This window comes from Marmota monax, unplaced genomic scaffold, assembly GCF_021218885.2.
Source record: "Marmota monax isolate L192 unplaced genomic scaffold, Marmota_monax_Labrador192_F-V1.1 WCK01_AAM20220418_F8-fsc00030, whole genome shotgun sequence".
Classification (NCBI taxonomy): domain Eukaryota; kingdom Metazoa; phylum Chordata; class Mammalia; order Rodentia; family Sciuridae; genus Marmota; species Marmota monax.
In genome coordinates this window covers 4,657,736-4,674,343 of record NW_026691988.1, presented here as the reverse complement: position 1 = coordinate 4,674,343, position 16,608 = coordinate 4,657,736, and the positions used below count along the sequence as shown (strand labels likewise).

The 16,608-nt window shown below is 37.3% G+C and overlaps 1 protein-coding gene across 1 annotated transcript; it reads right to left on the bottom strand.

Annotated features, from left to right (window-relative positions):
• Positions 1 to 14,499: 14,499 nt before the first annotated feature.
• Positions 14,500 to 15,546, bottom strand: Taar9 (trace amine associated receptor 9). The gene has a single exon (XM_046448531.1). The coding sequence runs from the start codon at positions 15,544 to 15,546 to the stop codon at positions 14,500 to 14,502; it is 1,047 nt and encodes a 348-aa protein (XP_046304487.1).
• Between the last annotated feature and the right edge of the window lie 1,062 nt (positions 15,547 to 16,608).

The following is a 16,608-nucleotide window of genomic DNA, read 5'->3' as shown; positions in this document are numbered from 1 at the left end:
GGAATGTGTCCTTTCCTATAGTATGCTGTAGAAAAGTAGCAAGTAGCAAGCAATGAATGTTGTCCACCTTGCTTGTCACCCAAAGAAGATTCATCTCATTGCCAGATATTGCCGGCACATTGTGCAATTTCAGAAGATACTGAATGAAACTTGTTGTGTCCTGAGTCTTCTGGCCTAAAAGCAGTGGCAAATTTGGCTGCCTTGTGTGGATTAGTATCTCCTGGTTACATGTAAACCATTGTCAGCATGTCATTATGCCATTGGTTGAGAAACTTTGCTTATATATCTAACAGCCTGATGACCCATCAGATTTGGACCAACATTTCCAAAAAAAAGTTTTATATTTTCTAAACCCATATCTGTTATCAACCTTGATATGATGCATCACCATCCTCAAAATGATGCTATTATTTGCTGAATCTTTGTGGCATATTCAGAGAGACACTGCTAGAATTAATTGCTCAGAGCCCTTTTTAAGAAGGCAGTCTGAACTGCTTAAGCAACCTAGTTTAAATCACATTGATCTGGAACATTGATGACATATTCATCAGGCAGTCTGAGCAAGTGGTACCTAGCACATAAGAGGCCTTGATAAGATGTGTGCTTACTATAAGTTTGGAAATAGGCCATATGAAGATTCAGGGGCATCTACTTCAATATAGTTGACAAAGATGTCCTATCCAAATTAAAGGACAAATGATAACATCTTGTACTACTAACCCCAGGTGTAGTTGAATACTTGACCATATGACATCAAGTGATTGTGTCTGAAACTTCCCATTTTTAGTGAATCTTCTCATGGAAATGATACAACTGAGACCAAATGTGAACAAGGCTAGGAGACACACAGGAGCTGTTTGAGACCAGAAGTCATGTTATCTACCACTACTGCACCAATGCCCCTCCATCACAATTCAGATATCTGAAGAGCTTTGTTTTCAGATGGGCTGTCTCATTCTGTGTGTGCAAGCCAAAAATAGACAGCAGTTGTATTTCAAACTTGCTGAGCATTGGCCTTGGAAGAGTGAAGATGAGGAAAATTTCCACAGAGCTGGAATTTTGCTTTTTCCTGAGTGATATTAATGAACAGCAACAGGAAGTTGTCCCATGTGAATAAATCATCCCTTCCTAAAAGATCATTCCCAGTTTTTTATCTTCATATAAATTATATCTCTTCTGAATGTCTCCTACAATTTCTCTTCTATTTTTATCCATTACAAACTTAGAAGATAACCCCTCTGAGAATGGTACATTTTATTGCTAATATTTTCTCTCTTTTTGTTTTGGTTAATTTTATTCATGTAGAAAATTAGCAGCTTGTATTACTGGTGAGAAAGGATATAGCACAAACAGGTTTCTCATGACCTGGAAGGTAGGGGAGTAGAAAGTAGAGAATGGGCAGGCAGAGGACTCCCAAGTGTGGTTGGCCCGCTTCACAAGTTTAACTAGCGTGAATCATTATTGGGACCTTATATATTCTTCTTATCTTTGATATGGGTTATAATGCTTAGCTTAGTATTGTCATTAGGAAATGACGAAATATTGCCCTGTGGCATTAGACTTGTGTGTGCATGTGTGTGGTATACGTGAGTGTGTAAGTGTGTGTGTGTGTGTGTGTGTGTGTGTGGTGTTTAAACAGAATAAGGTATAAATGTCAACTCCTATGTAATGTTTGGGAGAATAGTTTATGACTTCTTCTTTCTGGAAGTACTGGTTTTTCTAACTGTTTCACAATGTTAGTAAAAACATTCATTTTGAGGATAGACATAGATCTCTATATCTCAGCTCCAAAATTTAGTACATGGAATCTCTTCAAAATTTAACTCCTCATTATTAATCACTTTACCTAAGTTGAGTGTGTAGTTGCATGCCTATAATCCCAACGATTTGGGAGGCTCAGGAAGGAATATTGCAAGTTCAAGGCCAGCCTCAATAATTTAGCAAGATCCTGTTTCAAATAAAAAATAAGCTTGGTGGTAAAGAGCCACCAGCTTCAATCCCCAGTACTGTAAATAGTAAAGATATTAATAAATAATTACCTTGATTAATATTAACAATAAGAAAAACAAGATGCTAATTCTAAGAACCAACATAATAGGAACATAATTTAGGCATCTTATACAAATATCCTTTTATATGTATAGATATATATTAACATTACTATGTATATTTGGATTTATGCTATGTCTCATGGAGATGTATTTATCAATTCCCTATGAAGGATTTACCTTTGAACTCATACCACTGTCTGAATCAGTCAAAAATCTCTTTCAATAGAACCCTGTGGTTTCTCCTTAGCTCTGATTTCTTATTATAAAAGAATATACTCTCCAGTGATGTGTACAATACTAAAATTGTCTGTTTGGCTAACAGAATTATGTGATTTCTGAAATTCAATCTTAACAAAGGTATGCTTTGAAAGTTTCTTGAATAAAATATCCTTATAAAAGTCTTTTCACTGAGAATATCTATAAGACATGAAACAAGGAATATGTAGTAGTGGTTTGTTTATTGGTACTTCGGTCTTCATATTTTATGGTGTCATTTTGTATTATGGTCATTGTTATGTTAAAATCTCAAAGAGAATTTTCCTTTATCATCTCCATCTTATGGGTGAGCAACTCAAATACATATAGGGTAAGTAACTTTCTAAGGTGGAAGCTAGTGGATGGTGGAGGTGGGACTCAAATCCTGGTAGCCTGCTTTTGGATGGTCACTCTGGAACTTTCCATCATGCACAGCCCTTGCAGATAAAAGAAGGTGTTGCTTTTCAAAAATAAACTTGCCAGGTATAATCCTCACAGTAAATCTCTGAGGGCTCACTTATGTATTGACACTTCAAATAAGGAGACCCAACATTAAAAAATGTTTATGTGATCTAACACTTTTTCTTAGTAAGTAAAAAATTACATTAGATAAAAGCTATGAGTAAGCTAAAGCTGGGCTTTCTCCAAATACTGACTACTAAACATTTTCTACTTTGGAGAAAACCAAATAAAGAATAAATTAGTAGAGTATTTTAAATGTAAAAGACTAATAGACCTTTATTTGATAGGTGAAAATAAAGAAGTGATCCTTAATTTAATTTAAAAATATCCTTATAGACTTAAAAAGTGCAAGGCACGGTGCTAGGTATTGAAATAATGAACAAAGACTTTCTGAGAATAAAAAATACAATGCATTATTTTCAGTCAACCTCAAATTATGATTTAGAAAGTACAGAAGTGTATCTGTTTATAGGTGAACATGTTTCAAAATTGTTAGTTAATTTTTGAATTTAGTAAATGGAGAGGGAAAGTAATGAGGAAATGTAGGTCAAAGGATGCAAAAAAGGCCCCCGCGCCTGCCAGGTAGGCGGAACTGTGACCACCGACAGAAAAGGCCCAGTGGCCCACGGCGGGACAGAGCTTCCAATCACTCCTGCAAGGTAGGCGGGCCTGCGACCCACCGGCAGAAGAGGAGCAGCGGCCTGCTGAGAGGCAGAGCCGCCCCCTCCCCCTGCGCCGGCAAGGTAGACGGAACTGTGACCACCCACAGAACAGGCCCAGCGGCCTGCTGAGGGGCAGACCCGCCCCCCACCCCCCGCGCCTGCCAGGTAGGCGGAACTGTGACCACCGACAGAAAAGGCCCAGTGGCCCGCGGAGGGGCAGAGCTTCCAATCACTCCTGCAAGGTAGGCGGGCCTGCAACCCACTGGCAGAAGAGGAGCAGCGGCCTGCTGAGAGGCAGAGCCGCCCCCTCCCCCTGCGCCTGCAAGGTAGACGGAACTGTGACCACCATCAGAACAGGCCAGACCTGCAACCGACAGACAGAACAGGCCCAGTGGCCTGAGGAAGGGTAGAGCCGCCCCGCCCCCCGCGCCTGCAAGGTAGGCGGACCTGCGACCCACTGGCAGAACAGCCCCAGAGGCCTGCAGAGGGGCAGTGCCGCTGCCTGTGCCTGCAAAGTAGGCAGAACTGCGACCACCGACAGAACAAGCCTAGCGGCCCGCAGAGGGACAGAGCCGCCGCCCGCGCCTGCAAGGTAGGCGGACCTGCTACCGACCCGCAGAGCAGGCCCAGTGGCCTGCCGGCGTGGTAGGCACATTGCCCCAATTGGAGGAGGGGCAGAGCCGCCGCCCGCGCCTGCGAGGGAGACTTTGCAACTATACAAGAGCAATATAAATGTATAGGGGGAAAATTCAATAGCACAACAGTTTCACCAAGTAGAAAGGAACGCGAACAGTATGAAGAGACAAGGAAAGAAAGGACCACAAGCAATGCAGGTCAACTCAACATTAGAAGAGGTAATAAATAGCTGCAGCAGATAGAATGTCAGATAAAGAATTCAGGATATACATGCTTCAGATGATCTGGAGTCTCAAGGAAGACATCAGACAGCAAAATCAGACAATGAAAGATCACTTCAACAATGAATTACATAAACAAATACAAGAAGCAAAAGATCAACTATACAGGGAGATAGAGGTTATAAAAAACAAACAAACAGAAATCCTAGAAATGCAGGAAGCAATAAACCAACTTAAAAACTCAATTGAGAATACTACCAGCAGAGTAGAACACTTAGAAGATAGAACATCAGACAATGAAGACAAAGTATTTCAACTTGAAAAGAACATAGACAGCTCAGCAAGACTGTTAAGAAACCATGAGCAGAACATCCAAGAAATATGGGATAACATCAAGAGACCAAATTTAAGAGTCATTGGGATACAGGAAGGGACAGAGTTTCAAACCAAAGGAATGAGCAATCTATTCAATGAAATAATACGAGAAAACTTCCCAGACTTGAAGAATGAGACAGAATCCCAAATCCTAGAAGCCTACAGGACGCCGAATGTGCAAAATCATAAGAGACCCACACCTAGACACATTATAATGAAGATGCCCAACATACAGAATAAGGAGAGAATTTTAAAAGCTACAAGAGAAAGGAAGCAGATCACATTTAGGGGTAAGCCAATCAGGATAACAGCTGATCTTTCAACACAGACTCTGAAAGCTAGAAGATCCTGGAATAACGTATTTCAAACACTGAAAGAAAATGGGTTCCAACCAAGAATTGTGTATCCAGCGAAATTAAGCTTCAAGATGGAAGATGAAATTAAAACCTTCCATGATAAACAAAAGTTAAAAGAATTTACAGCTAGAAAACCATCTCTTCTAAACATCCTTGGCAAAACATTACAGGAAGAGGAAATGGAAAATAACAATGAAAACCAACAGTGGGAGGTAGGACAGTAAAGGGGGGAAAAATAATCAAAGAGGAAAACAAACCATGTTTAGTAACATAAATAAACAAATATGGCTGGAAGAACAACCCATATCTCAATAATAACCCTAAATGTTAATGGCTTAAACTCACCAATCAAGAGACACAGGCTAGTAGAATGGATCACAAAACAAGACCCAACAATATGCTGCCTACAGGAGACGCATTTGATAGGAAAAGACATACATAGGCTGAATGTGAAAGGTTGGGAAAAATCATATCACTCATATGGACTTCGGAAACAATCAGGAGTGTCCATACTCATATCAAATAAAATAGATTTCAAGCCAAAGTTAATCAAAAGGGATAAAGAGGGACACTACATACTGCTTAAGGGAACCATACACCAACAAGACATAACAATCATAAATATATATGCCCCAAACAATGGTGCAGCTATGTTCATCAAACAAACTCTTCTCAAGTTCAAGAGTCTAATAGACCACCATACAATAATCATGGGAGACTTCAACACACTTCTCTCGCCACTGGACAGATCTTCCAAACAAAAGTTGAATAAGGAAACTATAGAACTCAAAAACACAATTAATAACCTAGACTTAATTGACATATATAGAATATACCACCCAACATCAAGCAGTTACACTTTTTTCTCAGCAGCACATGGATCCTTCTCAGAAATAGATCATATATTATGTCACAGAGAAACTCTTAGACAATACAAAGGAGTAGAGATAATACCATGCATCCTATCTGATCATAATGGAATGGAACTGAAAATCAACGATAAAAGAAGGAAGGAAAAAGAATACATCACTTGGAGAATAAACAATAGGTTACTGAATGATCAATGGGTTATAGAAGACATCAAGGAGGAAATTAAAAAATTCTTAGAGATTAATGAAAACACTGACACAACATATCGGAATCTATGGGACACATTGAAAGCAGTTCTAAGAGGAAAATTCATTGCTTGGAGTTCATTCCTTACAAAAAGAAAAAACCAACAAATAAATGATCTCATACTTCATCTCAAAATCCTTGAAAAAGAAGAGCAAAACAACAGCAAAAGAAGTAGAAGGCAAGAAATAATGAAAATCAGAGCTGAAATTAATGAAATCGAAACAAAAGAAACAATTGAAAAAATTGACAAAACTAAAAATTGCTTCTTCGAAAAAATAAACAAAATCGACAGACCCTTAGCCATGCTAGCGAAGAGAAGAAGAGAGAGAACTCAAATTACTAGCATTCGGGATGAAAAAGGCAATATCACAACAGACACTTCAGATATACAGAAGATAATCAAAAATTATTTTGAATCCTTATACTCCAATAAATTAGAAGATAGTGAAGGCATCGATAAATTTCTTAAGTCATATGATCTGCCCAGATTGAGTCAGGAGGATATAGACAACCTAAACAGACCAATATCAATTGAGGAAATAGAAGAAACCATCAAAAGACTACCAACGAAGAAAAGCCCAGGACGGGATGGGTATACAGCAGAGTTTTACAAAACCTTTAAAGAGGAACTAATACCAATACTTTTCAAGCTACTTCGGGAAATAGAAAAAGAGGGAGAACTTCCAAATTCATTCTACGAGGCCAACATCACCCTGATACCTAAACCAGACAAAGACACTTCAAAGAAAGAAAACTACAGACCAATATCTCTAATGAACCTAGATGCAAAAATCCTCAATAAAATTCTGGCCACTCGGATACAAAAACTTATCAAAAAAATTGTGCACCATGATCAAGTAGGATTCATCCCTGGGATGCAAGGCTGGTTCAATATATGGAAATCAATAAATGTTATTCACCACATCAATAGACTTAAAAATAAGAACCATATGATCATCTCTCGATAGATGCGGAAAAAGCATTCGACAAAGTACAGCATCCCTTTATGTTCAAAACTCTAGAAAAACTAGGGATAACAGGAACATACCTCAATATTGTAAAAGCAATCTATGCTAAGCCTCAGGCTAGCATCATTCTGAATGGAGAAAAATTGAAGGCATTCCCTCTAAAATCTGGAACAAGACAGGGATGTCCTCTCTCACCACTTCTGTTCAACATAGTTCTCGAAACACTGGCCAGAGCAATTAGACGAAAGAAATTAAAGGCATCAAAATAGGAAAAGAAGAACTTAAATTATCACTATTTGCAGATGACATGATTCTATACCTAGCAGACCCAAAAGGGTCTACAAAGAAACTATTAGAGCTAATAAATGAATTCAGCAAAGTGGCAGGATATAAAATCAACATGCATAAATCAAAGGCATTCCTGTATATCAGCGACAAATCCTCTGAAATGGAAATGAGGACAACCACTCCATTCACAATATCTTCAAAAAAAATAAAATACTTGGGAATCAACCTAACAAAAGAGGTGAAAGCCTTATACAATGAAAACTACAGAACCCTAAAGAGAGAAATAGAAGAAGATCTTAGAAGATGGAAAAATATACCCTGTTCATGGATAGGCAGAGCTAACATCATCAAAATGGCGATATTACCAAAAGTTCTCTATAGGTTTAATGCAATGCCAATCAAAATCCCAACGGCATTTCTTGTAGAAACAGAGAAAGCAATCATGAAATTCATATGGAAAAATAAACGACCCAGAATAGCAAAAACAACTCTAAGCAGGAAGTGTGAATCAGGCAGTATAGCGATACCAGACTTCAAACTATACTACAGAGCAATAGTAACAAAAACAGCATGGTACTGGTACCAAAACAGGTGGGTGGACCAATGGTACAGAATAGAGGACACAGAGACCAATCCACAAAACTACAACTACCTTATATTTGATAAAGGGGCTAAAAGCATGCAATGGAGGAAGGATAGCATCTTCAACAAATGGTGCTGGGAAAACTGGAAATCCATATGCAACAAAATGAAACTGAATCCCTTTCTCTCGCCATGCACAAAAGTTAATTCAAAATGGATCAAGGAGCTTGATATCAAATCAGAGACACGCCGTCTGATAGAAGAAAAAGTTGGTTACGATCTACATACTGTGGGGTCGGGCTCCAAATTCCTCAATAGGACACCCATAGCACAAAAGTTAATAACTAGAATCAACAAATGGGACTTACTCAAACTAAAAAGTTTTTTTCTCAGCAAAAGAAACAATAAGAGAGGTAAATAGAGAGCCTACATCCTGGGAACAAATCTTTACTCCTCACACTTCAGATAGAGCCCTAATATCCAGAGTATACAAAGAACTCAAAAAATTAGACAATAAGAGAACAAACAACCCAATCAACAAATGGGCCAAGGACCTGAACAGACACTTCACAGAGGAGGACATACAGTCAATCAACAAGTACATGAAAAAATGCTCAACATCTCTAGCTGTCAGAGAAATGCAAATCAAAACCACCCTAAGATACCATCTCACTCCAGTAAGATTGGCAGCCATTAGGAAGTCAAACAACAACAAGTGCTGGCGAGGATGTGGGGAAAAGGGTACACTTGTACATTGCTGGTGGGACTGCAGATTGGTGCAGCCAATTTGGAAAGCAGTATGGAGATTTCTTGGAAAGCTGGGAATGGAGCCACCATTTGACCCAGCTATTCCCCTTCTTGGTCTATTCCCTAAAGACCTAAAAAGAGCATGCTACAGGGACACTGCTACATCGATGTTCATAGCAGCACAGTTCACAATAGCAAGACTGTGGAACCAACCTAGATGCCCTTCAATAGACGAATGGATAAAAAAAATGTGGCATTTATACACAATGGAGTATTACTCTGCATTAAAAAATGACAAAATCATAGAATTTACAGGGAAATGGATGGCATTAGAGCAGATTATGCTAAGTGAAGCTAGCCAATCCCTAAAAAACAAATGCCAAATGTCTTCTTTGATATAAGGAAAGTAACTAAGAACAGAGTAGGGACGAAGAACAGGAGAAGAAGATTAACATTTAACAGGGATGAGAGGTGGGAGGGAAAGGGAGAGAGAAGGTAAATTGCACGGTAATGGAAGGAGACCCTCAGGGTTATACAGTGGAGGGGGTAGAGAGAGAGGAGGGGAGGGGAGGGGAGAGGTGGGGAGGGGGGAGGGTGGATGATGGGAAAGGCAGCGGAGCACAACAGACACTAGTATGGCAATTTGTAAATCAATGGATGTGTAACTGATGTGAATCTGCAATCTGTGTATGGGGTGAAGGTGGGAGTTCATAACCCACTAGAATCAAAGTGTGGAATATGATATGTCAAGAAATTTGTAATGTTTTGAACAACCCACAATAAAAAATTAAAAAAAAAAAATAAATAAATAAAAAAAATAAAAAGAAAAAGAAATGTTAGAAAAAAAAAAAAAAAAGAGAACAAACAACCCAATCAACAAATGGGCCAAGGACCTGAACAGACACTTCTCAGAGGAGGACATACAATCAATCAACAAGTACATGAAAAAATGCTCACCATCTCTAGCAGTCAGAGAAATGCAAATCAAAACCACCCTAAGATACCATCTCACTCCAGTTAGATTGGCAGCCATTATGAAGTCAAACAACAACAAGTGCTGGCGAGGATGTGGGGAAAAGGGTACACTTGTACATTGCTGGTGGGACTGCAAATTGGTGCAGCCAATTTGGAAAGCAGTATGGAGATTTCTTGGAAAGCTGGGAATGGAACCACCATTTGACCCAGCTATTCCCCTTCTCGGTCTATTCCCTAAAGACCTAAAAAGAGCATGCTACAGGGACACTGCTACATCGATGTTCATAGCAGCACAATTCACAATAGCAAGACTGTGGAACCAACCTAGATGCCCTTCAATAGACGAATGGATAAAAAAAATGTGGCATTTATACACAATGGAGTATTACTCTGCATTAAAAAATGACAAAATCATAGAATTTACAGGGAAATGGATGGCATTAGAGCAGATTATGCTAAGTGAAGCTAGCCAATCCCTAAAAAACAAATGCCAAATGTCTTCTTTGATATAAGGGGAGTAACTAAGAACAGAGTAGGGTCGAAGAGCATGAGAAGAAGATTAATATTAAACAGGGATGAAAGGTGGGAGGGAAAGGGAGAGAGAAGGGAAATTGCATGGAAATGGAAGGAGACCCTCAGAGTTACACAAAAGTACATACAAGAGGAAGTGAGGGGAAAGGGAAAAATAATACAAGGGGGACAAATGAATGTCAGTAGAGGGGGCAGAGAGAGAAGAGGGGAGGGGAGGGGAGGTGGGTAGTAGAGGATAGGAAAGGCAGCAGAACACAACAGACACTAGTATGGCAATATGTAAATCAATGGATGTGTAACTGATGTAATTCTGCAATCTGTATATGGGGTAAAAATGGGAGCTCATAACCCACTTGAATCAAATTGTGAAATATGATATATCAAGAACTATGTAATGTTTTGAACAGCCAACAATAAAAAATTAAAAAAAAATAAAAATAAAAATAAATGCAATGTAAAAATTAAAAAAAAAGGATGCAAAAAAGCAAAATCATAGTATAAACAAGGCAAGAGATCTAGTGTGCATGAGGAGTACCATTCATTGAATTCTATTATATTAGCGACTTCTATTAACATTGGCACACTTTAGAGGTTCTTGTAACAACAAAGTAGCTATGTAACACAATTAACTTTGCTTCAGTAACAATTTCACTATGCTTACATATCCCATATCGTTATCTCATCAACTTCAAATATACACAATGAAATTTATTTCATAATGAATCATAAAAATAAAAGGAAAAAGTGCTGTAAAAGAACACATTTTCTAGGCACCCAAGGGCATGAAGGTTTCATTTAATGCTCATGTCAAATAATTTGATCTTTAAATTAATATTACTAATGTGTCTCTGCTTTTTTGAATACAAATGCAAAGCTGAAATGTCATTCTTTAAGACTGACCTTTAAATGGGCTGCAGTGGGTCAACAATGAAGAATGAGGTATAAGTCAAAAGCATGATAGCTAAATAAAAACAAGTACAGTATGTTGACAAGTTGTGAAAACATCCTGAACTCATCAATCCAGTTAGGTCATCAGTAATAATGAACTCTAATATAATAATACCCAATCAGGAGTGCTACTGAGAAACAAAAGTAACAAATTTATATTGTTAAATCGTGTGTACAAATTTGTAATGACAAATCCCACTGTGAAGCATAATTATAATGCACCAACAAAAATAATGATATTTTGAAACAAACAAACAAAAAATAGTAATGCCCAACCACCTTGGAAGCTCTCTGAGAGAACCTCAAAGTTAGTGATGGTCTATGGTATAGTTTTTGTTTTTGTTTTTCACTATGCTGGGTTGGCACCAAGGGCCTCACACATGCCAAGCAAACACTCCACCACGGAGCTAAACTCCCAGCCCCCTATTCTGTCTTATAAATTGTCATTGATGGTGTATTCACAGCCCTACCACAAAATAACTGGGTAAGTTATCCTAATCCTGACTGAAACTGAGGTAAGCCATAGTAATTATACACAGATTTCCACATGATGTAGTAGTTGTTCTTTTATTACCTAATTGAGAAAACACATATGAACAAAAACTATTATGAGTTAAGAAAGGCTTTAAATAGATTTTTCTTTTATTAATCACAACAATCTTGTATTTTTAATAATAGTACATATATGTGAGAGGCACTGCATCTCTATAGCTAAACCCCGGGCATAAGGGGATTAATGACCTCAGGTCAGATGTTATTTTGCAGAGTCTTGCAGAGTGAAGTTGCTTTCTATCTTCAGTGTGTCCATGGCTATGCAGGATCTTGGTATGTGACTGGCAAAGATGTTTACAGTTCATTTGTGTGAATAAATGAGGTACAAAAGAGAGGAGTGGTGCTGTACCAATAGTCCAGTCCATTTTGAGGAAAACAGACAAGAACTTTTGACAAAAGACTTTCTTTTATAATTAAAACTAACATACTACAGCAATACATGCATACCAATGTTTATATGAGAGCAACTCACAATCATCAAGTTATAGAACCAACCTAAGTGTCCATCAACAGATGAATGGGATAGAGAAAACATGGTATATATGCATAATGAAGTATTATTAAGCCACAAAGAAGAACAAAATTATGTGGGTTTTTTTTTTTTTTTTCAGGGAAAATGATGGAACTGGAGAGAATCCTGTTAAGCTAAACAACCCAGTCTGCAAAGTCAAGGGTCTTATTTTTATCTCATATGTAGAAGCTAGAGTGACAAAAGGAAAAAAAAAATCTCATGAAATTATAAAGGAGCCTAATAGGGTAGAGGAGGAAGATCAAGGAGAGAGAGGAGGGAAGAACAAGGTAAAATACTAGAGACTGAAACTGATCAAATTATGTTTTGTGCATGTGTGAATATGTCACAATAAATCCCAGTGCTATGTATCATTATTATGCACCAATAAAAAAAATTAAAAATGACTTACTTCCTTTATGAATGGCTACAAGAACAATACAAAAATAATCAAGAAATTCTAGGTTGGAGAAGTGTATTCACTGATAACTGATGCTGATATGATCCTGAAAACATCACTGGTCAGGATTTATTCTTCAGTCAGTTCATCTAAAGATTATATTCCACATAATACAGGTGAACAGAAGACTATATATGTTTAAATTTCTTCAAGTTACTTTCCCTATTATAAGTGCCAATGTAAGTTTGTATTTATATTGACAAAAGGAACAGGTATCTTTCAAAGACATTAAAGGGGACAAAAGCTTTGAAGGGCTTCTTATGACTCAAGGGGACACAAGCTTTGAGGGGCTTCTTATGAACTGAGATTAAAATTCTGTGATCATTTCAAAGTGGTCATTACAGCTGTTCCTGGATGTTATGCTCCGACCACAACAGGCATTCTGCTATGAAAATTTCCATCTTTTATCCTATTTTGCTTTTGACTTTTTTTCTCCAAAATATTCTCAGCTCCACTTAAAATATATTAGTGAACAAGTATGAAACAGTGTGATCTTGTATAAAGTATTTACAATCTGATTCATCTATAAAATATATAGCATAAAATGTTTGTAGAAGTATTTACTTAGTTACTTTTTCTTCTCATTTCATAAATTAAGCTTGTTACAGAATGGTCTGTGAAAATCACCTATTAAACAAAGATTTAAGGCAACGATGCAAAGACGTAAGATTTGAGCCAGTGATTCAAAGACTTGAGAAGGAAAATCATTGGATTGTTAGTTTTCTTTTTCAAACATTTCCTGCATCTTGAAACATGAAACATATGTTTCTCAACAAAATGAATTAAAATTCTTGTTGATTGGGAGATATATATCTGGTAAGAGAACTGAAACTATTCCTAGAGTGAATGATACCAGTTTGAGCTTTTGCTGTCTCAAAACAATCCACTTTTATTTTTGGATCACTTGGTTTTATATGTTTCCAATGCCAAATACAGTGTCTAGTTCAAAGTAAGAACTCAAAGGTGAAAATATCATAATTTAAATTGTCCTTGTTAATACAATTCTGATTTTACTTCTAATTACTAAAAATGAAGTACCGAGATCATCTCTTTATTCATATGTATATTTTACAATATTAAATCATGTTCTCCAAAATAATATATTCAATCATAGTAATCACTAAACATGTTCTTTGTGAATGCAGTACCTATAAAATGAGAGGAAGAGCTACCAAAGTCAGAAAACACAAGGGTACAAATGCTTTTCAGATGACCTTCAGTTACTAGAAAGTTTTACATTCCAGGTCTCCATGAAGTCCTTTTAAGAGTCTCATGCTCTATCAACTGAGCTGAATGTCTCCATGAAGTCCTTTTAAGAGTCTCATGCTCTATCAACTGAGCTATCTGGGCACTGACTACAAAGTCTCTTTAGAATAAAAAATGTTTCAAGAATTTATAAACTTGTTACTTACTGTGCACTATATGCTTTAAAGAAGAGTTTTTTTCCCAGAAAATCTAACTTTCATGTTAAGCAAGAGCTTTTCCCCCCTCTGTGTATTTTGGAAAACTGAATACTGATCATGCATAGGAGAGGTATTACAATGCTTCAAACTATTTGAAGAAACATGTAAGAATTTCAGAGAAGAAAGTGGAAGATCAGTAATCCATTAAAAATACTAAATTAGAAGAAACTTACAATCTTATTCATCTGTCACTAAATTCTACTTGAAGACGACAAACATCTTAGAACAACTGTCAAATGTAAGACCCTCCTACTTGGTCAATAATTACACTTGCCTCTCAAAATCCAAGTATTTATTTTTGCACTTGATCTTAGTTATCTTCGAAATCCCTGTGGTGATCTTTTCAATCTATATCTGCTTCTCCAGAAAATAAGTTAGTTGTTGATGAATCACTCCTTAAGACTCTGCCACTTACAGTAAGTTTTATCGCTTTCCTAAACCAGGGGTAAAAAAAAGCATATATCAAGGGGTTCATAGCTGAATTATAATAAACACACCACACTAGTATCTCATAAACATAAGGGGGAGTTATGAAATTCATATAAGCATCAATCACAGCATCAATGATGTATGGTAGCCAAGAGATAAGAAAGGCTGCCACAGCTATCCCCAATGTTTTAGCAGCCTTTCTTTCTCTTCTCGCTACTCTCTCCTTGTAACTCTCTGAGGATGATTGAACTTGGCTACCTGTACTTTCTATCTTCCTAGCCTGATGCTTAGCCACCAAAAATATCTTACCATATATAAACACCATGGCAACAGTGGGTAGAAAGAATAGAAGAAAACAAAGCAGAACCCAATTTTGATTCAATGGAGCCTGACAGCCTCCTACACAGGTGAGAGCAACTACTAACTCCTCAATTCCTTCCTCATTGGCTCCAGTATAAAAGATAGAAAAACTATATGTGACTGAAAAGAACCAACAGAGAACAATGCATATTGCTGAAACTGACACCGTGAACTTGGTTGGATAGGTCAGAGGATCAGTGACAGCAATATATCTATCAATAGAAATACAGCATAAGTGAAATAAAGAGGCAAAACAGAAAGATGCGTCAAAACACGTGTGAAGCTTACAATAGCTCTCCCCAAAGTACCAGCAGCTCTCCACAGACCTCACTGTGCTGAAGGGCATCACTGTCACTCCCACCAAGAAGTCCGCACAGGCCAAGGATGCGATCAGGAAGTTGGTGGGTGTATGCAGCTGTTTGAAGTGAAGGATGGCAACAATGACCAGTGAGTTTCCAAACACAGCCAGTATAGCCCCCAAACCCAGGACTGCATACAGGATCACTCGAGGGCCTGGCGAATAAGGGGTCTTAATGCAGGATCCATTCACATGCTCATAACAGAGCTCCACAGCTTCATCTTGGGAGAAATTGTTCACCATTGTCTTCTTGCTTGAATTATTTTCAAGTTCCCAAATTCCCAATTTTTTCAACTTAAAAAAAGAAAGAGATGGCAATTTCCTGGGCTTCTGGGAGGGAAAAATATCTCTAGTTAAAGTGAGAGCAATTTTATAACAATATTTTTTTTGCACATTATCTATAAACTTTTGGCCTTTCTGAAAAGTATTGCTAAGGTTTTAATGCATTTAGAGCAGGAACTTTTTGCAGAAAACCATTAAAGATACAGTCAAATCATATTGCTAAATAAATGGCTGACAACACACTCAGTCCATTGTCTATATTTCAAAATTTAATTTGTGAATTATCTAAAAAGTTATTTTCTGCCTGTGTCACTTTACCTTTTGAAAAATCTCATCTGTAGCCACCAGAGTTGAGAAATAATTAGGCCACCAAACACTGAGTTTTATTTCCTGAGCTAGCTCCCCTGAGCAGCCACTTTGGCAGTAATGACAAATTAGAGTTCTTTTTTTTTTTCCTCAAAAGGAAGAAATTACATCTCCTTCAAATTATAATCTCAAAATCCCTATAGTATAGAGTGTGAAGACAGAGCAAGAGTTTACTCATAATCACTTTAAACATAATTTGAGAAACAGTTTTTATTGCTTGTAATTTTAGAATTTTGGATGTTTTAATTTTTTTTTTATTTATTTTTGCTTTGGACAGCTTGAACTGACTTGGAGAAATATCTTTTTCAAATTGACATTAATCTAATCAATGGTAAAGTATTTCCCAAGCTAATAGCCAGTTTTCAGTGTCCAAAATCAATAAAAATTTATTAAAACAAGCAATAACTTACATAGTACATCACCTTGGATCCTTAAAAAGCAGTATAGTTTTAAACCTACTACAGAGTAGTGGGCGGCAATTGGAGTGGGCTGGAGTGGTATTTTAAATTAGCCATGTCCCTGGAAGTGTAGACTCTTGCTGTCATCTAAAGTTCAAATAGAGAAATAGGGGCCAAGCTGGTTTCTTTAGACATTTGGTGCTTTTTTTTTTTTTTTAAATGAGGCATATAGTCTAAAGAAGATTTTCAGAATCCACCT

Coding starts and splice junctions, on each gene's coding strand:
- Taar9 (XM_046448531.1), bottom strand. CDS start 15,546: ATGGTGAACAATTTCTCCCAAGATGAAGCTGTGGAGCTCTGTTATGAG.